This window comes from Malaclemys terrapin, chromosome 8 (genome assembly GCF_027887155.1).
Source record: "Malaclemys terrapin pileata isolate rMalTer1 chromosome 8, rMalTer1.hap1, whole genome shotgun sequence".
NCBI lineage: Eukaryota > Metazoa > Chordata > Testudines > Emydidae > Malaclemys > Malaclemys terrapin.
Window position 1 is genome coordinate 15280449 of NC_071512.1, and position 26801 is coordinate 15307249.

The 26801-nt window shown below is 48.0% G+C and overlaps 1 protein-coding gene across 1 annotated transcript in view; it reads right to left on the reverse strand.

Moving 5' to 3' along the window:
• Nucleotides 1-20410, reverse strand: part of SEPTIN8 (septin 8) — a 66019-nt gene extending 45609 nt beyond the window's left edge. The window contains exon 1 of the mRNA XM_054036977.1: nt 19949-20410. Within this exon, the coding sequence (XP_053892952.1) occupies nt 19949-19978 (30 nt within the window). The 5' untranslated portion in view covers nt 19979-20410. The remainder of the gene's footprint in view (nt 1-19948) is intronic.
• Nucleotides 20411-26801: the final 6391 nt, after the last annotated feature.

Sequence of the window (26801 nt, forward strand, 5' to 3'; positions counted from 1 at the left end):
TGAATCCTCTCAGCACAACTGGTCCTCGCAGGGAGTGGAGGATGTTCAGCAGATGGCAGGATCAGGCCTCTTATTAATCACAAAGCAAATGATTTTACCTCAGAGGAGGGCAAACCACGGCCTGCGGGCCACATCCGGCCCACGGGACCGTCCTGCCCAGCCCCCGAGCTCCGAGCCCCGGACGCTAGCCCCAGCCCCTCCCCTGCTGTTCCCCCTCCCCCGCAGCCTCAGCTTGCTTGCTCCGCCACCAGCGCAATGCTCTGGGCAGCAGGGCTGTGAGCTCCTGGGGCAGTGCAGCTCTGTGCTGCATGGTGGTGGTGTGGCCCGACTCCAGCAGGGCTGCATGGCTGTAGCGCCACCAGCACTCCAGGCAGCATGGTAAAGGGGCAGGGAGCGGGGGGGTGGATAGGGGTTGAGGCGGTCGGGGAGGGAACAGGGGGTTGAATGGGGGCAGGGGTCCTGGGGGGGCAGTCAGGAAAGAACGGGGATTGGATGGGGCGGCAGGGGGCAGTCAGGGGACAGGGAGAAGGGGTGGTTGGATGGGGCAGGGGTCCCGGGGGGGCAGTCAGGAATGAGAAGAGGAGTTGGATGGGGCAGCGGGGGTCCGGGGACAGGGAGCAGGGTGTGTGTGGATGGGGAAGGGCTCCTGAAGGGGCTGTCAGGGAACAAGGGGGGTTGGATGTGGCAGGAGTCCCTGGGGGGGCGGGGCAGATAGGAGGTGGGGGCCGGGCCACAACCCCCTCTCCTAACCGTCCCTCCATATAATTCACGAAACCCGATGCGGCCCTCAGGCCAAAAAGTTTGCCCACCCCTTCTTTACCTTCTCGTTCTCCACTCCCTGGCACAATGGTACATGCATCAAACACTCTGATTAATGCAAAAGTCAATGGCATTGATTAAGATGTTATTCCCTTGTCTCCTGAATGAAAAATGAATGGCACGGGGAAATTACTCATTCCTGCTGCAGCTCTGCAGTAATTCAGGCTCGTCCAAAGGAATCTTAATTATGACTAAGGGGGGGGGGAGGGAGAAGATTACGCAGAATAACTTGGCTAACCTTTTGACAGGTAAGTGGGCAGGGTGAGGCAGTCTCAGAGGCTTACTCATTGCCTTTGTCTGTCTGTCCTTCGCACCACCCACAACGTGTATCTGGACTACACAGCTCCCTGCTGGTTTGGATGTCAGACCTGTGCAAGAGCGAGAAATCATGTTGTCCTCTAACGACTGCAGCCTACACAGGATACAAACCCTAATATAACTACAACAATACTACCGTACATGGAAGGCATGATCCTGGGAGGCACTGAGAGCCCACAACCAGATCAGACCGTCCGTCACATAAGGCCCTTTCCTCTGACTATCTCCAAGTGCTTTACAGAGACAGAGATGTTATTATCCTCACTTTATAGATGGGGAAACTGAGGCATAGGTTGGTTGAGTGATTTGTCTAAGGTTGCACAGGGAGTCAGTGTCAGAAATAAAACACAGGTCTCCTAGTGCCAGCCCCTGGCTCCAACCAGGAATGTTTCAAAGTTAATGCTAGTTTCTATATCAATAATATGCCAGATGATTTTCTTTCAAGTTTCTACCATTCTGATCCTACATCTTTCACTTTACTAAATCCTTTCTTATGTTATTAAATAGACCACCCACCAACTGACACTTTTCAGGGGCTGCGCAGCAGGTACCGCAGACTTTCACGGAGTAAAGCTTCTTTAACTGGGCCTGGCAGATTAGGAGGGGTAATGGCAAAGCCACTGTCTGACCTTTCAGGAGCACTTTTATGATACTGGCAATGCTCAGACTAAAATTCACAACAGACCCAGGGTTTTTTTTTACAGATTCAAACGTTACCTTCCCTGAACCCATGTGCTGAGCACTATTAAATAATATATTACCGCTCTCTCAAGCAAGTTTGACGTTATGTAAAAACGCTAGTTAGAGAATAATAGCATCAAAGAGGTAGTAAAATCATAGCGCAGGACAGGTTAATGATGGCTAAGAGGTGCTGAGGCAGACAGCACAGCAAGTATCTGTGCAGGGTTTAGGTAAACTATCCATACTCTTATAGAGGCAGTTGATAATCATAGCACGGTTAGCTGGGGCTTGATGAGCAGAATGCTCAGCATTAAAATTCACCATCTGATGAGATATTGATGATACAAAGCTAGACAGAAGAGAGGAGACTCCCTGACCTTTGTGATGCTAAAAAACTGTAACATCTAATAGCCATGCAGGTGATACTGAGGCTAGGTCTACAATTACCCGCCTGAATCGGCGGGTAGAAATCGATCTCTCGGGGATCGAATTATCGTGTCTCGTCGGGACACGACAATCGATCCCCGAATCGACGCTCTTACTCCACCAGCGGAGGTGGGAGTAAGCGCCGTCGACGGGGAGCTGCGGAGGTCGATTTTGCCGCCGTCCTCACAGCGTTGTAAGTCAGCTCCGATAGGTTAGGGTTACCATACGTCCGGATTTTCCCGGACATGTCCGGCTTTTGGGGGTTCAAATCCCCGTCCGGGGGGAAATCCCCAAAAGCCGGGCATGTCCGGGAAAATCGGGAGGGAGGGATGGAGGGCTCGGGCGGGGCCTCTTTGGCCGGGCCGGTGCGGGGCCGGGGGCATGGTGCCGGGCCAGGCGCGGGGCCGGGCGGGGAGCCGGGGGCGCGGTGCCGGGCCGGGAGCCGGGCGGTGCGCCGGGCCGCGGGCCGGGATAGCGGGGGGGGTGCGCGGGGCCGCGAGCCGGGCCGGGGTAGCGGGGGGGTGCGCGGGGCCGCGAGCCGGGGTAGCGGGGGGGGGGTGCGCCGGGCCGCGGGGCCGGGCGGGGAGCCGGTCCGGGGTAGCGGGGGGGTGCGCGGGGCCGCGAGCCGGTCCGGGGTAGCGGGGGGGGGGTGCGCCGGGCCGCGGGGCCGGGCGGGGAGCCGGTCCGGGGTAGCGGGGGGGGGGTGCGCCGGGCCGCGGGGCCGGGCGGGGAGCCGGTCCAGGGTAGCGGGGGGGTGCGCCGGGCTGCGGGGCCGGGCGGGGAGCCGGTCCGGGGTAGCGGGGGGGGGTGCGCCGGGCTGCGGGGCCGGGCGGGGAGCCGGTCCAGGGTAGCGGGGGGGTGCGCCGGGCCGCGGGGCCGGGCGGGGAGCCGGTCCGGGGTAGCGGGGGGTGCGCCGGGCCGCGGGGCCGGGCGGGGAGCCGGTCCGGGGTAGCGGGGGGGTGCGCCGGGCCGCGGGGCTGGGCGGGGAGCCGGGGGTGCGCGGGGCCGCGGGCCGGTCCGGGGTCGCGGGGCCGGGCCGCTGGGGGGTGCGCGGGGCCGGGAGCCGGTCCGGGATAGCGGGGGGGGTGCGCTGGGCCGCCGGGGGCCGGCAGTGCTGGGCGGGCTGGGGGTGGTCGGCCGGGGCTGGCACCCCAGGGCCCGAGCCGACCCAGGCTGGCGCCGCCGGGGGGCCAGCCTGGGCCGCGCCTGCTCCCCCCACACCCCCCCTTACCAGCTTCAGGCTTCCCGCGAATTTAATATTCGCGGGAAGCAGGGGAGGGGGCGGAGACTTTGGGGAGGGGGCGGAGTTGGAGAGGGGGCATGGGCGGGGCTGGGGGCGGGGCCGAGGCCCCGTGGAGTGTCCTCCATTTGGAGGCACAAAATATGGTAACCCTACGATAGGTTGAATTCAGCTACTCTATTCGCGTAGCTGAATTTGTGTATCTTAAATCGACCCCCCCACCCCCGGTAGTGAAGACCTGCCCTGAGTCTCAACTGGGTCCCAATTCAGCTAAGCACTTAAGCACCCACCGAAGAGTCACTGAAGTCAGTAGGACATAAGCATATCTTTGTGTTTTGTTGAATCAGGGCCTGGTATTTCAAAGCAAAGGAAAAAGTCCAACGGATCAATAAGAGCATTTAAACGTGGGGTTTGTATTCATTATTTGTATGATGATTGCAGTCTGCTGCATTTGAGTTTCTCTCTTTTGCCTCAGCACGGAGTTGGCTGGGTTATGTGGCTAGCAGAGAGGAAAGCATGTCTTTGTATCTGCAGTTCTCTGCTCTTTATGTTTTCAGGGTGTGCCTGTGCTGAAGGTTCGGTGACATTCTCCCACCATGGGAGGTGCTAACATACAACTGGGCCCCCAGAGTTTTATAAATTGTGCTGTCTAGCCCTGAACAGATCTAGTCGACATGGTGGTACAATATGTCAGCCATCATCAGCTCATCATCAGGTTCATTCTGGGAGCCCTCCTTAACAGAACTACTCACATAAGCAGTATCCCCGACCACAAACGTTTGAAAATCAGGAGTCAGGCCCTACAAATCAGGATATTGATTAAAATAATGAGGTTCTGAAAATAATAAATTTTGGTTTCCTTCCTTGGATTGGTCTTCTGATATTGAACCTGAAGGGGTCAAATTTTCAAGCTTTTTTCTGCAACCATGAAGGTTAGAAACTTACTTTTCATTCATATAAAAACAGAGATTCTCACCTAATCATCTGACTCCAGAAGCTGGCGATTTATGAAACACCACCAAATATCATGGGACATGATAAAATCAGCAGAGCTGGCACACTGCAGAAAGGCTCTACCAGGTTTAACACACAGTTTCCTAACAGGGACTTTTCTTTCTTTCTTCTTCCTTCTTTTTTTGTTTTGGTCCAAACAGGCCAGAAACCATGTTCTTAAACAGCTGGCCCACAACAATGTTTAAACATGGTTATTTGTGCAATGTGTCTGTGGCTATGAAAGAACTGCTCAACACTAGGCATCCCTCTCAAGTGCACCTCATTTGACAGGATGTCACACATTTCACTCCCCGAATTGCCTGTGGCCCACACAAATTGAGTGCCCCCCCCCGCCCCTACTCACTTTCATTGTGGAAAATTATTGACATCAGAAATGAAGGATCATGACACAGAAGCTAAGGAGAGAGAGCCAGTTACACTAAAGGAACAGATCTGGATGAATTTTAAGCTTCCTGGATTAATAATTTATTGGTGTCGTTCCTTTTTGGCCTCTCTCACAAATGGCCTTGGCAAGGCGAGAGGTATAAAACCGGCATACACCATCCACTCCTGGACATCCTCCACAGGACAGGGGAAGAGAGGATGTAAACTCTGTCCCCTTCTGCTCACACCAACTATGTCCCTCTGCCTTCACAAGGCTCCCAGACTGCGACAAGAGCCCTCCGCAGGGTCCAGCCAAGAGAGACAAGGGAATGCTGCCATGGAGATACTGATCCCCCCGCCTTCCACAGAGAGGGGTTCAGAACCACACATGGAGAAACTCAGGGAGGGCAGGGGGTGATCTGGCCCTATATTAACAGCTGGCTCCTCTAGGCAGCTCTGCGAGACCTCTTCCTTACCAGTTCAGTGTTGGTGTTACCCTGGTGATATTTACTATCCTGCATCGAAGTTCTCAGCACTGTACAGTGTATTTGCATTTCGTTCTCCACTGAGGCCCACAAGCACGCTCCAAAATAAGCACTGCAGATTTCACATTTGAGTTTTGACATCACAGCCATAGCATTTCTTTGTACAAAAGAGACTATCTTACTTGATTCCCGTTGTGTAGAACTCACGACAACAAAGCCTGCAACGAAGCTCCGGGCCTGCACTGCACTCTCCAGAATTAAAAATCACACACAGGAAAAATAATCCCTACCCAGCCTCACCCTTCCATTTTAACCCTTTTCTTAAGAATGTCAAGAATTTCACAGAACACTCATGCCATTATTCAATGTCTCTCCCAGCTTCAAGATGCCCAGACTTGGCACCAAATGTCATCAAAGGAACCAAACACAGAACAACAAAATCTATGTTAAATAAAATTAAACACGGTGACTTAAAATTGCAGAGGCAAGAAAAGTCAGAGTTTGGATCCTCCTCTGCTCATAAAGTGACACTAGCAAAAGTTGAAAACAAACTGCGCCCACCCTGAAAGTTTGTGGGCTGATTTTCAGAGGTTCATAGCAACCCCAAAGCCCATAGAAGTCATTGGGAGCTGCAGGTGTTCAACGTCTTTGCAAATCAGTCCATTGTTGTTTATTTTTCACATTGCCCTTCCTATACCATAGGTCCCTGATCCTGGACTACCCTAGCCAGGCACCTCCCAAGGAAATAAAGGGCTCTGTTTTCCGTATGTTTAAATCCAGGGTCCTGGGTTTGATTTCTAGGGTCACCCAGCTATGTAAGTTCATTTAACAGGCTCATTTAACAAACAGAACTCCATTTAAGGACTAATTTTGCACGTCTTAAGCAAACAAAACTCCCAAATTGCTCCCCTTTGCCTAAATGGTGGTGTGATTTCTCACGCCACCTTGTAACAATATTTAAATAGCAAACCAAAAACTGAGCAATCTCAGAACCAATCTAGAAGCCTGGATTTCTATATGCCTGCACATCAGAGCGCTTTCCTCAGCTCTTGGAAGCAAACAGTTGTATTATATACCCACACTTCTACCGTTTCCCACTGCGCTTAACCAGCCTTTCACCCCCAGAGCAGCTCTTCACAGAATTATGTGGATTGCTATTCGCTTTGCATAACCATCGGGGGGGGGGGGGAGGGGTTAATTTTTTTTATAAGCAACATTTATTGTGCCAGGTAAAACTTCAGCTACGGTATACATTGCTGCCCATCTCAGCTTATATACTGTACATCCATCTAAGAACAAACACTACCTACAAATACAGCACCAGTTCAGCTTTCTACAAATGAACTGACCAGCTCTGCCTTATATTCCCCTTTAAGCCTTTTAACTGATAAAAAACATAGGGAAATTTGCTTTCTAATCTCTTAGTCATTCAGTTTCTATGTTTGCAAGGTCTAATCACATTAATTAAAGGAGGATTAGACATACGTTTTGTCATTGCCACTGAACACCCAGAAGACTGCGCCACACATGAGCTTCAAAAAAAAATGCCGTATCTGGGCTGCCTGTCAGTGATGCTAGAGCAGTGTTTCTCAAACTTGGGACGCCACTTGTGCAGGGAAAGCCCCTGGCAGGCCAGGCCGGTTTGTTTACCTGCCCCGTCCTCAGGTCTGGCCGATCACAGCTCCCACTGGCCGCGGTTCACTGCTCCAGGCCAATGGGAGCTGCTGGAAGCGGCGCGGGCCGAGGGACTTAGGCTACGGCTACACTGGCACTTAACAGCACTGCAACTTTCTCGCTCAGGGGTGTGAAAAAAACACCCCCCTGAGCGCAGCAAGTTACAGCGCTGTAAAGCGCCAGTGTAAACAGTGCCCCAGCTAATCCCCAGGGAGGTAGAGTCTGGCACCACGACCACACTCGCACTTCAAAGCACTGCTGCGGGACTTGGCTGCCACTTCCAGCAGCTCCCATTGGCCTGGAGCAGTGAACCGTGGCCAGTGGGAGCCGCGATCGGCCGGACCTGCGGACGGGGCAGGTAAACAAACCGGCCCAACCCGCCAGGGGCTTTCCCTACACAAGCGGCAATCCCAGTTTGAGAAACACTGTGCTAGAGAGACAAGGTGGTGAGAACAGAAGTTGGTCCAATAAAAGATATTACCTCATCCACCGTGTCACTCTAATATCCTGGGACTGACACGGCTATAACACTGCATACAATATCTACCATGTCATATAAAGCTGCGCTCAGATGCCTCTCCCATCTTTTATTGGGCCAACTATAAGTGGAAAGAATATCCAGTTTCAGGAACACAACATTTAAACATGCTAAGAAAACTCCCCCACAATATTCAGCTTAAGATTTAAAGACAAAACCACGTAGAGCAACACAATCTATAGGAAACAGTCAGCTCAAGCTTCAGGTATGGGGGTAAAAACAAGTTTTGTAAAACCTCATCTGAATAGATATGTTCTCATGAAGGCTTCTTTTATTTTCTAAATAGTTATCAAAAAGGTGGGGGCCTTGGTTTTTAATTTAAACTTTCCCATACAATGAGCACAATCCTATTTCTGCTAAGTCAGTGGCAGAATTCTAATGGTCTTCAATGGGGACACAAGCAGGCCCAGAGCCCCAGAACACCAACTCAGGAAAGCAAGAACCACAGAACATATTGTCTCCCAAAGCTTACTGAAGTCAGTGGAAAGATGCCCATTGACACAACAGACCTTGGTTCGGTCCCAAAGTACACCTGTAACTCCATTGATTAGAGACATCTGTGTGCACTGAAGAAAGAAGATACCTCATGATAGATATTTGTGGATAATATATTTTATTGGACTAACTTCTGTTGGTGAGAGAGACATGTTTTTGAGTTCTGTGTAAACTCGAAAGCGTGTCTCTCTCACCAACAGAATTTGGTCCAATCAAATATATTACCTCACCCACCATCTCTCTCTAATATCCTGCAACCAACACAACTACGTCACACTGCATACAATATCTATCATGTCATATAGAGCTGTGCTCAGATGCCTCTCCCATGTTAAAAGCAAAACTAAAATATACCACTGTGTTTTCTTGTTTTATCTGGTATTTGGACCCATAAGCTATATATTCAGGCTCTGAATGAGCAAGCCAGGCGTTCCACATAGAAAGTCTTTTGCAAATACAAACTTTGCCTTTGAGAATGAAGAACAACAGTGGAAACAGAAGGAAACTATGGAACCAAAAATGAAAGACATTTCCTTGAAGGGATGAGAAAGTTCAGCACTTCAGCTGCATAAGAATTCCATTCCCCCATGAACTAACCTCTTACTGAGAAGGCAAAAGTTAGAACAGATACTTCTTCCTCAGTTCCTTATTTAAAAAAATATCCACACCAAGCCAACTAGTAAATTACCCTCAGTTTTTGTCTTTTAGATAGTATTTACACAGCTCCTTAGTTAACCCTCACAACCCTCTGCAAGGGGATAAGCATTATCTCTGCCCTCCCCCTCCCCTCTCAAGTTAGACACACTAAGTGACTTTCCCAAGGTCACACAACAGGGCAGTGGCAGTGCTGGCTTGCAGTCCCCTGGTCTAACCACTACACCACATTTCCCTCCCAACCATCCTCTTTCCTTACTTTGAGCAATGGGTCTGCAAGTGAATGAGAGACACTGCCAAGTTCCACCCATAGCAACATGAATGACTGTTGGACAAACTGAAAGCAGAAGTTTGCCCCACAACCTCAAAGAGATATTAGTGGGCAATTCTACACCACATAATGATTTGGTAAAGGTTAATGGTATTTTTTTAGGAAGTGTCATCGAAAGAGGAGAAGATAACTCTGATTCATACTATGTAATTATCCAGCTGCTCTACTCTGTATGCTGGATATTTGCCACCAAGATTATTTGTTTTAGTTACTATTTAAAATAAACATGGCTAATTCCTGCATATGTTTCCAGAATTCCTTGCCTATTTATAATGAATTCCATCATTCAATACTTTTTTTTAGGCAAGGCAGAAAGGGATTTTGGTAGGGGGTTACTCTTAAGAGAGCCAATTAATTCTGGTCATCATTGTGTTTAGTTTCCAGTTCTCATGACACAACAATCCAACGCACGGTACCTCCAAGAAATTTCCATTTCCAGCCAATGGACAATCCTCTGTGTGTTAATGAGTTTCATTTTCTATTGATTTTCATAAAGAAAGATAATGAAAAGTACAAAAAGGTAAATGATTTACAGCTTGTATGGTTTCGAAATACCTCGTGTTTCATATGTTATCCCAATAGAATTATGTAATGACAGCTTATCAAAGCTGCGAGACCAGACAATACAAAGTCAGACAATACTACACAAACGTAACACGTTAGGGTGGAGTTAACAGTGATAAAATAGGAGAAGACATACATGAATAGGCAGAAGAAGGAAGGAAGTGGCTGTGGTGGTGGAATGAGGAGAGAAAAAGCAGAGGGGTTATATGGAATGGAAGTCTGGAACTGTTTTAGCCATGTCAACATTTTGTACCCAAACATCTAGAAATCGGGCCCAAATTTCTCTGAATTCATATAATTATTCTCTATAGTGATAAGCTATTCTTTCTTTGGCTGCTAATTCAGGCAGTCCAAATACCACTACTGTATGTTGTGTTTTGATGCTTAATGGCAAATATCAGGAAGACGACAAGTAACCTAACCTTTAAGGCAAGACTATACATATACACCATAACCACTTGGCTCCAAGAGCTACATCAAATCATCAGGCTAATAAGCTGACTACTACATATCCTATTAACTGAGGCCTTTAGAAAGCTGCAAAATACCTTTAATCTGAAGAGTCAATACAATTCAAAAAGCATCTAACCGCAAAACTGAAACACAAGAAGAGAAATTCAACATAGTCCTTTCAGCTGTGATACTGCAGAATGGAAGATGGAGAAAGCAGAAATATTCTCTCAGGGCCCATTCTTGCAGTTCTTATTCAGGCAAAACTCCCACTGAACCCATACTGTATGCCGAGGTGGGCAAACTATGGTCCGGGGGCCGCATCCAGCCGTTTTAATCCGGCCCTCGAGCTCCCGCCGGAGAGCCGGGTCCAGGGCTTGCCCCCCTCCGTGCGGCTCCCAGAAGCAGCAGCATGTCCCCTCTCCTGCTCCTATGCATGGGGCAGTCAGGGGGCTCCGCACGCTGCCCCCGCCCCAAGCGCCACCCTCGCAGATCCCATTGGCAGGGAACCACAGCCAATGGGAGCTGCAAGGGTGACACCTACGGACTGGGCAGCGCACAGAGCTGCATGGCTGAGCCTCCGTGTAGGAGCCGGAGGGGGGGACACGTTGCTGCTTCTGGGAGCTGCTTGAGGTAAGCGCCCCCCAGAGCCTGCACCCCTGGCCCCCTCCCATGCCCCAACCCCCTGCCCCAGCCCTGATCCCCCTCCCACCCTCTGAACCCCTTGGTCCCAGCCAGGAGCACCCTCCTACACCCCAAAGCCCTCATCCCCAGCCCCATCCTAGAGCCTGCACCCCCAGCTGGAGCCCTTATCCCCTGCACCCCAAACCCCAATTTGTGAGTATTCATGGCCCGCCATATAATTTCCATACCCAGATGTGGCCCTCGGGCCAAAAAGTTTGCCCACCCCTGAAGTGAGCTGGGAGAAAGGGTGGGATTAGAGTCCAACAATTTTCCACCCTCATTCACCAGGGCATTTGGTTGGAATACACATCATTTAACAACCTTTTAAAAGGGCCCTTTTTCTGGGGACTGATTTGATCTCTCTCTTTTATTGCTATTGAACGGTTCAGCTTGAGTTCAAACTTCCAAGGCAGCATATGAGTTCCTTGCACACCCTAGGGCAAATGGAATTCAGTTGTGGGGAACATGTCACACTGAATCCACAGTTTAAAGTTTCCTGGGTCAGATAATACAGTGGTAATTAAGCAGGGGCTTATTGTGACACGTCATTTAGTAATCGTTCAGTCAGAACTCAGGAGAGGAGGGGAACATGCCCACGCACCTAGGAGCGCCTTCTGTACAAACTCTCTCATCTTTCCCTGCGTCTCCAACCGCTCCCAAGTAAGTTAGTGCAGAGCCGGATGGGTGGGAGAGAGCAGGGGTGTTGTTTCTGGTTCTAAGGCACGACAGTTCATGGGAACTTCTACTGTAGCTGTTTGACATATCTGAAATTTCATGTGTGTGAGACACACACTTTTTGGCTACAATAAGGAATTTCAACTTCTAAACAAAGTCACCCATCCAAGTACTGACAAATCTGCCCTCCCCCGAATCCTATTTAGATTGGGAGTTTAAGAGAGTTCATAGCACAACAGGGAATATATTTGGCAGAAACTTGACAGATCCCATTGTTGGGACAGGCCTGTACCCAGATTTTTTCCAGAAAATAATGTTTCCCTATAACATCATTGCAAAGAATATTGGTCACCCCTACCCCTTCACTCTTTGCCCCACCCCAAAAATGTCTGTCATGTTTCAGAGCCTACACAGCTATTTAAGCCAGCTAGCAAGCTTCTGAAAGGGAGACTTCAAGGCCTAGACCCAAGACTTGGGCGATTCTGTTCTCCGGAACCTTCTCCTCAAGTTCCTCAGCTCTCAAGCTGTTCTACAAGATAGCATGGGGCGCTCCTGCTATCCAACATCCCATTGTTTCAGGGTCCCTTTGCCTCAGACTTTATTGGTTTTATTTAAGATGGGCCCAACTCAAATTCTAGATGCCTGTACGTATTTTATCAGTCAAAAATCATTACAAATGTCTTTGACCAATGTCCAAATTAAAAGCCCCCAAATCAAAACTCTCTCACTCCTCCCTTGCACAACTGATGAAGTTGGAAGTGATATGGTGCAGATATCCTAGCCCTGAATGAACGGGGCACTATTCTCCGTTTCATGAGACTCGATTCCTTCAATTTATTGCACAATCAGAAGGAATCAATCTGTTTTTTCACATACTATGTCCCATTTCCTCCTCTCCCACTCCAAGCAAAGAGGCACACAGGAAAGGGATAGGGAGATTATCAGGAAGAAATATTGCAAGAGCAAAGAACAGGCATGATAGAGAAAGTTCCACAGACAGGAATGACCTGATCCTCAGAGGCGGTAGGCACCCATAGTTCCCACTGGGGTACATCAAACCTTGAGATGAAGGAAACAGGAACAGCAGGTACAGTGGGAGGAAAAGACCGAGGGCCAGTTTTCCTGATTGGTATAATCTTCCCAAAGGTAGTGTAGTTCCCAAAACATTACCACTTCCCACAATGCTGGAGATTCGCTGACATCTCACAGCCACAAACCAAAAAAGAGGCCCTGTCCCAGAAAGAGAGAGTTGTTCTTCAGGTTTGCATGTGTTATTGCTTCTCTAGAGGGCATGCCGGGGACAGGTGGTTCTAGGATTCTCCAGTTCGTGTGTTCTTACTCCCACTACCTCAGAGCTCGCAGTGATCACACGTATTTAAAAAGAAGCTCCGAACTCCCACTTGGAGGAACGTATCTATATTACAGGAGGAAGAGACGCATTGGATTTGCACTGACAGAAACAGCAATGCATTTGAAAAAGTTGATACTTTTCCAGCAGACATTTGTTTAACATAGAGTTAAAACACTCTTTTTTGTAGCCTGACAGATTGTGGGTCAGAGAAGGATGAGCTTGTGCAGGCCACTTGGGGACAGATTGTGGCTCAGAAGTGCAGCCAGCAGTGCCAACCTCACTTGGAGGAGAACAGTGAGGGAGATAATTTCCCATCCTCCCTCCTCAGGCAGGTACACACCCCAGCTAGAAGATCTAGCCCAGGGGTCGGCAACGTTTGGCACGTGGCTCGCCAGGGTAAGCACCCTAGCGGGCCGGGCCAGTTTATTTACCTGCTGACGCGGCAGGTTCGGCCGATCACGGCCCCCACTGGCCGCGGTTCGCCGTCCCGGGCCAATGGGGGCGGCAAGAAGCTGCGGCCAGCACATCCCTCACCTGCGCCGCTTCCTGCCGCCCCCATTGGCCCGGGACAGCGAACTGCGGCGAGTGGGGGCCGTGATCGGCCGAACCTGCCGCGTCAGCAGGTAAATAAACTGGCCCAGCCCGCTAGGGTGCTTACCCTGGCGAGCCACGTGCCAAACGTTGCCGACCCCTGATCTAGCCAGTGCATGGAAGGAAATATGCTGCACACTCCGATTCAGAGTAGCAGATCTGCAGCTGCACTTGTCTCCTGATCTGTTACCAATTTTAAAATTCACTTCTTTTTGAAGTTCCTGTTTGAATAATCTCACTCTTCCAAACTGAGCACAAGGTCAAAGGTAAACATTCAAGTTGGACAATAAGAACAGACTAGTCAGTTTCTCTCTAGGACTCCCAAGTCCTAGCAAAATGCTGCAATGGGCTGGATTATAAAATCTGCAGGAGAATGTTTGTATCCAAATAAAAACTATTTCCACTGGAATTGTTTAAGTCATGGGAATATTTCTGAAATGTTATTTTCAAAAATATCCAACCTAAGTTCGGGGCCTGCATTGCCCCAACAGTGGCCTTTTCATTGGCAACTGTTCAGTCCTAAACTGGATACATGCGGCTTTCTCCCTTCTATGCTCAGCCTGTTCCTCATGCCCAAATCATTCTGTGAGGCCACACGAACCAGTGTTTGACAGCAGAATCCTTTTCATGGAGAGGAACTGTGATATCTCAAACACCAGACTGTGAAGTGACTACATGCAGTAGGCAGGAGGATACCAGCTGTTATGGAGAAAACTCCTGTTTAAACAAATACAGCAGTGAAGGCAATGTAGAAAGTCCCACAAGACTCATCCAATACTGGTGAAACCTTAGAGATATTTTAAAGGTTTTTCCTGGTGGTTCCTCGTGGTCATTAGCTACACAAATGAACAGGTGGCAACAATACAACAGAGCTCATAGTTTTTCCAACAGGCAACAATCACTGGACTCTCTTAAATGTCTGCCAAAATCAAACTGGCACATGAGGTTAGCAGCAAAAATTCCACCATCCCTTCCGCATATACAACTCAGGTATACCTATGCGCAAATCAGGGCCGGCTCCAGGCACCAGCGAAGGAAGCAGATGCCTGGGGCGACTAATAGAAAGGGGCGGCAGTCCGTCCGTTGTCGTGGCGGCATGTCCGGGTCTGCGACAGCAATTCAGCGGAGGGGCCTTCACTCCCTCGGTTCCTCCTCGCGGCGGCAGCTCAATCGCTCTGCTTCAGTCTTCGGCGGCAATTCGACGGCGACTCAATCACGTTTTTCTTTTCTTTTCTTTTGTTTTCTTTTCGCCGCTTGGGTTATTATTCCAACTGGTCTCCAGCATACACAAATCCCCAATCTGTGCAGTCACAGTATTTGCACATATAGATTAGGGATGACATTTTCAAAATCCAGGGCCTAGGGGACTGACAGGACAACAGATGCCCGAACATTCACTGTTAAGGCTGAATATCAGGCATGACACATTGGCTCTAACACATACTAATGTGTCATTGTGAGGGCACATGACTGCCTGAGTTAAGGTCAAAGTGACTTACTGCATTTGCAACTACCAATTAATGTATTAGTGGATTAATCAGACTCTATGGGCTAGTCTACACTACCCGCCCGGATCAGCGGGTAGAAATCGATCTCTTGGGGATCGATTTACCGCGTCTCATCTAGACGGATAAATCGATCCCCGAATTGATGTGCGTACTCCCACCTCATCAGGAGGAGTAAGCGCCGTCGACGGGGAAGCTGCAGCGGTCGATTTGCCGTGATCCTCACAGCAGGGTAAGTTGAATAGGATACGTCAAATTCAGCTACGCGAATAGCGTCGCTGAATTTGCATATCTTAAATCGATCCCCTCCCCTAGTGTAGACCTAGCCTAAACTATGTTACTTGTTGAAATGAAATTAGCCAGGCTCTTTGGCTTTCAAAGGCCTTGCAAAGAGTGGGACTATTTTTAATTGTGGGTCTCCAAATTTTGTCCCATTTTGAGCTCCATTTACTCTACCCCTTTTCTTCAGTACCTACTCTCCCACTTCTTCCCCTCCCACCTGTTTTAACTCTCTCCAGACCCATTGCATTTCCCTGCCACTGTTATCCTCCTCCTGCTTTGCGTCTCACATTTCCTGCGCATGGTGATTGGCTGCTGCCCAGCAGATATACCGACATCCTTTTACTACTGCCAGTGGCTGTGCCAGCATACAATCAATCACATGTGTCACCTCTTAAGCACAGGATGGCTTGGGGGACTGATAATGAAATTAATATCTTTCATGTATAGGATGTTGGTTCAAGTGCATTCCAGCTCAGTAACATCTGATGGATATTTGGTAATTTATATGAAATGAACTGCGGGTCTCAGTCCAATTCCCAGGGGAGAGATATCCACATCATAAACCAGCTGGGTGGTTTTTATTTGTTGACCATGTTAATAGACACACCAGGGTAGTAATGGGCACAGAGACTGAACTAGCCTCCCCTATGTAGAGGAGGTCCTTCCAGGTCAGGGCAGGAGCACATTGATAGAAAGCTAGTGCTGCCAATGCCTGTGCTGTAACTGTTGTGTGGATCAACAGAGGACTACAGTCTCCAGGGCTGTGAAGCCAACATCTCTTACAAGCACTATATTTACAAGAACAAAAGCACTCTTGAGCACTGGTGGTGTGGTTCTGCAGCCTAGAATGAATGCAGTCTTAAATGCAGCTTTCTGTGGGTGAATTTTCTTTTCACTTGTTTTTGTTGATTATTTCTAATAGTACTACTTCAAAGGAACTTCATTGTGTTGGAAGGGGCTGTTAAGCCATGGTGGAGAACTATATTGGAGACGTATGCAATTGGGGAGTTTTTAAATACAGATTCTTAATTTGAAGAGTCGTAACATTGTAAGGTGTCAGTGTCAACTAACTGATGGCACCATTACATGATACAATCCTTAAGTATTTAATCAGATTGCTTTTTGAAAGTTAGTTATATATATATAGGGTTTTTCCATGATGTTCCTCACAGTATATCTGAGGACATGCTAACTGTGTAAATAAGGACTCTGGACTTAGAGCGTTACAGTCATTCTGAAAGAAATTAGCCTCATTGCTCCTTAGCAATAGGGAACTATTATCATCTGAACTTTACAGTTGAGGAAGTGTGCCATAGTGTGTCACCAAGGTGACAACATCTGTAGCAGAGCTGGGTGTAGGACTCAGCTCTCACAACACAACACTTTAACCACACAATCACCCATAGGTGTTGTCTCATGTAACAGAGCATCTAGGCAGGTCCACTGTCAACATGGGGAGGAAATGGGTCGGGGCTCTTCCAATATAAATTAGAAACCACACCGGTGAGATTTTTAGTTCTCCCCTCCCTGTTTCTTTTGAGTATAAAATGTTCTCTCCTGCCACTTGGGCAATACTGAGACCACCTGATCTGGCATCCCTGGCCTTTAGATAGGGCCAGATTTTCAAAAGAGCTCAGTTACCATTCAGGCACCTAAAGGAAGTGAACAGATTTTCAATGGCAGTTGCTGGGCACTGATCTCTTCTGAAAATCCAGCCACTTCAGGTAGGTGCCTAAATGGGAGCTAAGCTCTTTTGAAAATCTGGCTCTACCTAAAGGTCAACTATTTATCATTAAAGAAAGGCTCAGTCCACAAAGGGCAGGTATGAACCCTGTTTTCTCAGAGGTTCAGTGAGTGCTGCATCTGGTGTTCCAGCTTGATCCTATCTGCAATTATTATTGATTCGTTTTAAACCAGGTCAGTGTTAATGTCACACATACACAGCAAGCTAACGTTCTAGAAATTCTTACATAAATATCAAACGGGAAAAAATTACATCCCCATTCTATGTAAACGATTCTGTTTCCATTCTCCACTTCTACCCCATCCCCTCAACAACAACAACAAAATCTTGAAACATCTCATTTTAAAAAACAAAGCTGGACTTGTATTATGTGAACTTTAAACAATTTACAGTTTTTCAATTACATTGAGAGGGAATTTCTCTCTGTGGCCCAAGTATCACTTTTAAAAATTCACTCTCCGGCTGAGAAATTTTATGCCAGGTTGCCGAGCAATGAAGCAGAGCTGAAGACTCTTTGTAGAAAGGATTTGCGATACAAAATAGTAGAAGGAACTTATCTGTGTTAGCACAACTGACATGTCTATAATTCAAATGACCATCGCGTCCAGACCCATTTATTTAGCAACATCAAAATGCAAAACAGTGAGTTTAGGGAACTATGCTATTTAATGTGGTGAAGACATTTTCCGTTCTCAAAAGGTAGAGTACCCTTCCAATACAATTTTAATAAAAAAACAACTTTAAGCCAACAGATTTCTGTCAGATCAACTTCTGGTAGCAATTATCCAACATGTATTGCCACCCTTCTATTCCTCACCTAAGTCATGTTTCAGATTTATTATACAATATTCTTTGTACATTGACTCAAGAACAAAGATAAAACATAAGTACTCTTTAAAAAAGCATAAGGCTTCAAGCATAAGGCTAATTTTTCTTTGTGCCAATTACTCTTTATGGTAAAATATACTATTAGCTATGGAGAGCAAGCCTTTGGCAGTGTTTCAAGACATCTACATACAACTGGTATCCAAACAATTCTTATTGTAAACAAGGCCTTAACTCACTTTATTTATTTTTCTCATCCCTATATAAATCCATACCTATGAATACATGAGTATTCAACTTCCTCTGCGAGCATTTTTGGCATGACAATGGTATTCACAAACTATAAACATCTTTATGAATCATTTAAGCATCCAACCACACATTGAAACTATACAATAGGCTGGATGGAAATTTTCTTCTGAAATGTATAGAGCATCCTGAAATCCATTGCAGAGTGACCATTTGTTTGCTGGAAGTATATTTCTGCATCTATCAAATGAAGCTTCAATACCAACATCTGCCATTTGGCTCTGAGCCTACACCCACACTTTATATTGTGATTTTATGTATGTAACATCCCACCTGTTCCCTACAGGTCTGTAATCTATTCTTTCAAAACAAGCACATCAAAACATTGCAGTGGTATTTGTAGAACTGTTGCAATGTTTCTCTAAAACTTCCAACCTAACATTAAGACACACACTAAATCATAGCTGATTTTGTTTATAAAAGTGCAGGTCAAACTGTAAATTAATTGTATCATCCAGAAGCACCCACAAGATTGGTTATAGAAATATCCTTTGCTTCTTTCTTGTTTAGATGCCAACATTTACACAATTAAGGATTTGCAAGGGCCAAACACATCTGCCAACTAAACAAACGTTTGCTATATTCTAGATAAGATAACGGCATGCACAGGAGTTCAACAATCAGCTTTTTTCTTTTATTCTGAAGAAAACAATTATTTGTTGTAGAACACACTGAGTAGGATTTATAGCTGTACAAAACAGCAACATCTCATGGGGCTGGAGAAACAGGGATTTAACATTCTTTTTATAGGGATAAATGAAAAGTAACACAGAGAAAGAATGAATCAGCACTACAATATACATCACAAGTTAAAGGCCAGATTTTGTCTTCCTTGGGTTGATTTAAATGGAACTGCCCAAGAAGCAGTGTAGTGCTTAATGTGAATTACAGAATATAGTACTTACAAATATTTTGCCCCAGAACAAGTTCAAATAGGGCATGATTTTGCCACCCTTAATCATGCCAAGCAGTACTTTACACCGTGAGCAGAATAACAAAGGATATTTATCTCCAGCCCCCTGAGATTGTATCAGAGTGACTCTCCCCAGAGCCTGAGAGGGCTCAGGGTAAAATGGCAGGATTGGGCCCAGAATGATCTGACTGCCCTTCTAGCCTGCTAGTGTCTGGCTCTTCATTACTGGATGGAGACTTTCCACCTAAATTCAGCGGGACTGTCCCTTTGTTGTGTCAGAACTTGCGAAACGCAACAGAAGAACCTTTCGGGTTTGTAGAGTTAAACATTGCAACACGTCTGCAAATACCCAGCTCTGCACAGACCCAAGCCCTCTTCTTGAAGGCATTATCCTGATCACCTCCCCGCCCCGGATCCTCTCTTTCAGCTCAGCACTCCCCACGCCCAGCGAAAGCCCAACGGGGGATCAGTTCCTGATCCCCGCGTACTAGCAACGCCAGGCGCCCCGCTGTCACCGCCCCCTCCCCTTGTCCCTCCTGCAGCCCGAGTCCCAGAGCATCCTACTGCAGCAGAGCCCAGCCCGGGTCCGGGCTTTACACGCAAACTGGGGCTCAACCCTGCAGCCCGCAGGGCCTGGGCTCGCTGGGAGAGCCGCAGCTGGGCACGGGAGAGAGGGACCGTCCCTGCGCGCTGGGCTGTGCGCGCCCCGGGGCTGGCGGAGAGCCGGGACCCCTGGCCGCAAGCTCCCTGCAGGGGAGGCTGAGCCCTGCTCCGGGCTGCGCTCCCCTCCTCCGTCCTCGGGGCCAGAGGCGGGCAGCGGCTGCCGGTGCGGCCCCAGGGGGAAGCCGCCTCCAGCGCGTCTTCCCCAAACTTCCCGTGCGCCCCGGCACAAAGCGGCGAGTGACACATCATCTCCCGCCCCGCCTGCAGCCCGGGCTGGGGGCGCGCTGCCCGGAGCCCCAGCGCCCTGCCCGGTCCCGCCCCGCCGGGCAGCGCCGAGCGAGGCTTCGCACTCACACAGAAGCGCTCCAGGTCCGTGGCAGCCATGGCTGGAGCGGGGGGTCCTGGTGCGGGTCTCTGGCCGGGAAACTGCCTTGCCGGAGCCCCGCTCTTCTCCCCGGATCGATGCGGCTGAATGAATCCAATATGGCCACTTCCTGGAAACTCCCCTTTGCAGGCTGGAGAGGCCAAGGGGAGCCGCCCTCAGCCCCCCCAGCCTGGGGGGAGCCAGCGAGGGAGGGGGGGCTCAGGGCCACCGCAAAGACACCCTCCCCCGCGCCCCTTCAGCCTGAGCTCCTCTGCAAAAGGGGCCGGGGGGCACCCGGGCTGCGGTCGCCGCGGCTGTGCCGCCCCGTGGGGGGATGCTGGGAGTTGTAGTCCCGCGCCTTTGCGGACCCCGTGCCAGAGACAGGTTAATTTTTGTACTGGGCGCAGCCAGTGGCATCAGTACACGAGCTTCGAGGGCCCAGAGCCACCTTCCCCTGGGGAGCCGCAGAGAATCCCAGCGAGCCTGGGTAGAACGGAGGGAGCCCTGCCCGCCTCCCTCCTTGCTGGAATGTGCGGGGCTGGGACAGAGGGTTGGCTCCACCCGGGCATGCCAGGAGAGAACGTGCTCCTGCCACGGGCCGCTGGAGGCGCGAAGGAGGTTCTGGCACTTTAGCTGTAACAGTGAAGCAAACAGGTGAGTAACCAGGCCCGCCAGGAGGTGAAGGAGTCCAGTCACATCACAGAGAGGGGAAGTGCTCTAGAGCAGGGGTTGGCAACGTTTGGCATGCGGCTCGCCAGGGTAAGCACCCTAGCGGGCCGGGCCATGCCAGTTATTTACCTGCTGACTCAACAGGTTCGGCCAATTGCGGCCCCCACTCGCCGCGGTTCGCTGCCCCAGGCCAATAGGGGCGGCAGAGAGCGGCGCGGGCGAGGAATGTGCTGGCCGCGGCTTCTCGCCACCCCCATTGGCCCAGGACGGCGAACCACGGCCAGTGGGGGGCGCGATCGGCCGAACCTGCCATGTCAGCAGGTAAATAAACTGGCCCGGCCCGCTAGGGTGCTTACCCTGGCGAGCCGCGTGCCAAACGTTGCCGACCCCTGCTCTAGAGTAAGGCTTTCTGCTGGGTTCTCCCATTGCATCTTGTCTTGATAGATTGTAAATTGTTTGGAGCATGGATAGTGGTGACTTGTGCAGGGCTAAAGCGTCACAAATAATACGTTGTAATTATATTATCAGCAGGACTGGTAGTGTAACACCGACAGACCCCAGCTGTCAGCCCTGGGATCAAACCGGGGACCTCTGGGGCTTAGTGCAGGAGCCAAAAGCCAACTGGCTCTTAGCTAAGGCTGTAGAGTAGACTCATTTAACTCTCTCTCTCTCTAAGTGGTCTCAGTGCCACTAGATGGGACAGAACACCACACCCAGTAGGTGTGTGGGTTACATACTTCCCCTAGCTGAGGGAGCACATCCTGAGCTTCAGAGACTTCCCACTTAAAACCCTGGATGAGCCATCACTTGTAACACCAACAGACCCCGGTCATCAGGATCATACCTGGGGCCTCTGGAGATTAGTGCATGAGCCTCTACCAAATGAGCTAAAAGCCCACTGCCTGTTAGCTAAGGCTGTAGAGCAAACTCATTAATCTCTCTCTTTAAGTGGTCTTGATGCCACTAGATGGGACAGAACACCACACCCAGGAGGTGTGTGGGTTACAGTAGCACGACCTGTATTGAGGTTGCCCAGCACATCCCATTATAAGACCCTGTTTTCAGTTGCTTATAACTTTGCCAAACTTTAACCATTGAGGCTGAAATTTTTCATTCCTCATTTACTTCCCACCTTCCACTTTCTGCCACAAAGGAGGCAGGAATCGGACAGTTCTCCCCCTCACCATTTGTAGCAGATGCCTAATTTTTTTAAACATTCTATTTCATGTATTTTGTTACCTGTTTCTGTGGCGTGCCTAGCATGCTTTTGGGTGTTTGAGAATAAATAATTATGTACCCACAAAAGCACACTGGTATCAGCAGTGTCTTTTAAAAGAAGCTAAAACAATAATAGCTTCCCTAGCGTTTTCCATAAGAGGATCTAAAATGCTTTATGAACATTATTGAATTAAACCTCACAAACCTCTCCACCTCCCACAGTTAAGTATGTAAGTATCACCACTAGTGAAACTTTCGAAGAGCTGAGCACTCAACCAATGAGCAAATTAAAACTGAGACCATTGTTAGTTCCATCGCTGTCTATCTCACGGTTAGCTTGTACTCCACCAGTCTATTTGTTGTATGCACCTGTTACCTCTCATCTTATACTTAGATTGTATGCTCTTTGGAGAGCGACCATCTTTGTGTTATGTGTGTTTTACATGTGTTATCTGATCCCTGACTGGGGCCTCTGGGTACTACCACAATATAAATAATAATAATGAGGTAGTGTTACATTATACAGTAATGAGCTGGTTTGCTGTGGTACAGTAGGTGTATAAAATCATGTCCTTTATTCTTCCCATTGTTCCTGAATCATTTTGCAGGAGATCAGAGAAGCATGTGACTGTGCTTAATCTGGAGAAATAAAACCGCAGGATATGAAAATCAGAGGTAGCTGAGATAACTGGAGTGACTGGGGCAAGGGTCATCAGAAATAAGCATTCTAGTCTCTATTACAGAAACCAGGTCCTATGATGAAAGTGGTAGGATGTATTTTCCCTGCAGCAATTTGGAGGTATTTTCTAATTAGGTATCATCTAAGTGAGCTGCACTGTGGATTACATCAAAGAAGGATGATAAGCCCAATGCTCTTTGGCAGATATATTGCTTTGTCTTTCCTGAGCCCATCTCCCCTTTGTACATTCACTTCCAAGTGGTTTCCTGCTCTGTTAATCTGCACTCTGACAGCAAGGCTGTCAAGATGTCATTTTTACGGGTTCTTTCCTGAATATGGGCTTTATCAAACAGATTTATGGCCTGATCCTGAATACCCTCAACCAGGTTCATAACTTTATGCCTGTCAGTAGTCCCATTCACTTTAATGGGACGAACTGTGGGCCTGATCCAATGTAGTCAATGGGAGTTATTCCACTGACGTCAGTGGGTATTGGATTAAGTCCAAAATTGCTTACATACAAAACCAGAGCCTTCATTTGTATTTTTAAATGTAAACTGAAAAAAAAGGTGCCAATGCTCTTTTTTGCTTTTTTTTTTATGCTGCATATATAGTCCTGCTTAGTCTGATTTCTCTCCCCTGCCTGTCCCCCCTCCAAAAAAAAAAGTTCTGTTCTATCATTTTAGTACCTTAGAACTAACAAGGATACAAAGTCTTGTCTTCCCTGTGTTGCTAGAGGCTTTGAGAAATGGAATGGGAACTTTCTCAGACCTCGACCAATGGCATAGCTTACTGAGTCCTTCACCAACAAAGCTTTTCCCTCCCATTTGTTTGTCAGGAGTTTGAGTTAAATAGATGTTAGCACAAACCAGCAAAAATCCCACTAAAAGTCCCCTCCTCTCACAGATGCTCAGGTTGTCGTCTCCGCTATCTTCTGGTGTCTCGTTCCCATAAGTTCTCCAGTCCTCCAAGGAATCCTCCAGCAAAAACAGGGAAGTCAGGACCTGATACTTCTAATGTGCACAAAAGGCAGATTTCTTAAAAAGGCAAAGAAAACCTTGCAGACCTTCTTTATTACATCACAAAGAAGCAAAATAAATTAATGAAAAAAACCACAAACTTTTGTTTTCTTTTCTTTGCAGGTGATCTTTAAGGCCCCAATTTACCAAAGCCCTTAAAGTACTTGCTTAACTTTAAGTATATGCTTAATTCCCACTGAAGCCAATGTCTGTGCTTAAAGTTAAGCACATACATAAGTGCTTTACTGAATAGGGATGCACTTAGTAAATCAATTAAGATTATTCCCCCCTGGTAAAACGAGCATAATCCAGGCCCATTAAAGCCAGTGGAAAGCCTCTATTGACTTCAGTGGGCTTTGGATCAGGCCCGAAGAAAGTAAAGATGGAGAGAAAAGGAGAGGAAGGAAAGGGAAAAATCCAGAGACATGGTAACTGGTCAAGGGACCACCCTGTTGTAGCTGGGTCCTGTGACCTGATTGTATTTGTAGTGAAGATGGTGCCTGATTGTTGAAACATTTTCCCTTTCTGAGGTTGATTCCTCTTCCCATTTTCTTTGGCTGCACCAAAAGGGGTGTCGTTGATACGTGCTTTGCCCCATGATCAGCACGGGATAAATGCCTAGCGAGACAGATAGCATGAGGATTTTATTTTTAACACCTTATTATTTCAGAGGACACATTGTTCCTAAGGAGAAGGAGCCTGATTCTCTGTTCCTGTACACAAGCTTTACAGCAGTGCAACTCTGTTAATTTCCGTGGCTTTATGTTGGTGTAGAACTGGTGTAACAGACAGCAGATTCAGACCCATTAGGCTTCAAGACACCTATCATTCTGCAGATTGTTCTTAAGCACTCGGGAATTAAATTTATATTATTATTGAGTTGGGTGGGCGTTCCTTCCAGGATCTTTAACTCTGGTGGAGTATTTCTGCCTACTGAATGTTATGCTTACTTAGGGCTAGATTGTGGATTTGCCACAAGCCCTGAGTAAGCTCGGCTGCCCCATGAGCAAAACAGGGAGCCACTAGTGAGCCAAAGATTCACATTTGGGTCCCTTGTTCCTTCCTTGCCCTGGGAGAGGGGGAAGGAATCTGCACCAGCCCTTTCCTTGGTGCAGCTTTCCTCTTTGCCCCAATCAGATGTGCTGGCAGAGGCATTGGGAGTAAGAGGAACAGGACTCCACCCACAGAAACAAAGGAGTAGCAGCAACCCCACCAGGGCAGTTTTCTCCCCCGGCCCCACACATTGTGACCTAGGATGCAGGTAGCCCATGCAGGAGAGAAAAGGAGGCACTGTACGGCCTTTTACTCCCCTGTGCAGACGCACTGAGCAAGTGACTGTCCTGCCCCTGATTTCCTAGCTTCACATTTATGCCATGCCAAAGCCACATGCAGCCCTTTTTTACATGGTTACATATTTTTCAGGGCTGGATAAAACCTTTGATCTTCCTGTATCATCTGCAGAGGCAGAGATGGGGACTGGATTTGATTTCTTCCACATTATTCAACACAGGCCAAACAAGTAAACATTCTGTGGACCTTAAATGGTTCCTTCCGCCTTTGTTTTACTGCAATATGGCTTGAACAGGAGTGGCTCCACAGTCGGTGCTTTAGCTTCAAGACCACTGAGGAGCTGAGTGGCTTTGAATAGCATTAGTAATAGTCATAATACTTTGCGGTTATAAGGCCTGATTGTTTAGAGGTGCTGAGCACTCATAGCTCCATTTAAAGTCAATGGGGGCTCCAGGTGCTCAGCTCCTCTGAAAATCAGGTCCATTCTTCCCTCCTCACACACCCTGAGTTGTACTTTACTCCCTGGAGCAGTCCCAGTGAATTGCCCAAGGTCTGAAAGCGTGTAACCAGCATAGCTGGGAACAGAACCCAATCCCCTGACTCCTAATCAGAAAGGGCCATGATCTCCCATCCTCACTGAAGCTGATGCTGTGAGTAATCCCAACAATTTCAAGGAGTCGCACTCATGACTAAGGGCTATTTACTGTGGGAAGAGGAGCAGGGGGCAGAATCAGGAGATTAATCTGTGTGGAACAACAGGCAATAATTTGAATAAATATAAACTTTTGGTTACATGGAAAATATCATGTAAACGCTGTCTGCTGTTGTCTATTTAGTAATGTTCTTTTGAATTGGCCCTTGAGTTGCAGTGGAGGCTTACTCCTCCATCAGATAATGCCTTTTATCTCTAGATGTTTTGCCTCCTTCTCAGACTTTTGATTGTGTATTCATTGAAAGTTACTGCGTTTCTCTCTGGAACAAAGGAAGAGCTCTTTGCCTTCACATAACTCACCCTTTGTTTCATAGGGAAATATCAACGAGGAAACGGAAAATTGTGGCTTCGGTCATTCTTGTTGGATTTCATATAGGAGAAAAATCTACCTTTCCCCATTGAAGGTACAAATGTAATCTGTGTCCAGTGCCATACAGACCAAAGGGAAATCCGCAATCTTCTCTAAAGCAGGATTCTCCTGTCCAACACTCCTTATGCTGGAAGAAGATTGGAATCTTCCCTGCCCATTCATCCTTGCATTTTTCCTTCCTCTTCTCCCCTGTATTGCAATATGATGCCTCGCCTTTCTTACAGTTCAGAGCAAAGTCACATGGCTTCTTTGTTAAACAGCTTTAGAGTTCCTGTGCCAAGGAGCAGGAGGGAAGCACTGGACTGGTAAGGCTTCCACCTGAACCCTGAAGATTCAATAGATAGTACTGTGATTGAAGAGCCTGGATGTGGATGCTGGATCTCCCACTTCATTTTCCAGTGTTGCATCATTTGAATTGTTGCAACCATGCAATACTATCCTCCTTCTACTGAGGATAATGGCAAAATGTCCACTGTTAGGTGTGTTTGCTAACATGGCAATACTGATGGGTCCCTAGGGCTGTGATGTTTCACAAACACCCACAACACCTCCCGGTCAAACATGTTAAAAGGGGGACAATTCCCTAATGTTTGCGATATAGAGTTAGCAAGCTGTAAACTTTGGTTTAAAATATAAGTAGCAGAAAATTAAAAGATTTTTTTCCGTTTTCTGTACTTTTCTTTTGTCCTAGCTGGTAAACTGGAAACACCAAGACAGTTGGCTAGAAATCATCTGAGAGGCAGCCTGCAGTGTTCCATAAATAACCAATCCAAAAATACTCACTTTTTAGGTTTTTGGCAAAAGGAAAAAGAGGGATGCAAAATTTCCCCTTAAGGCTGGAATTTTCAAAGGAGTTAGGTACCACAACACCAATACGGTTCACGCC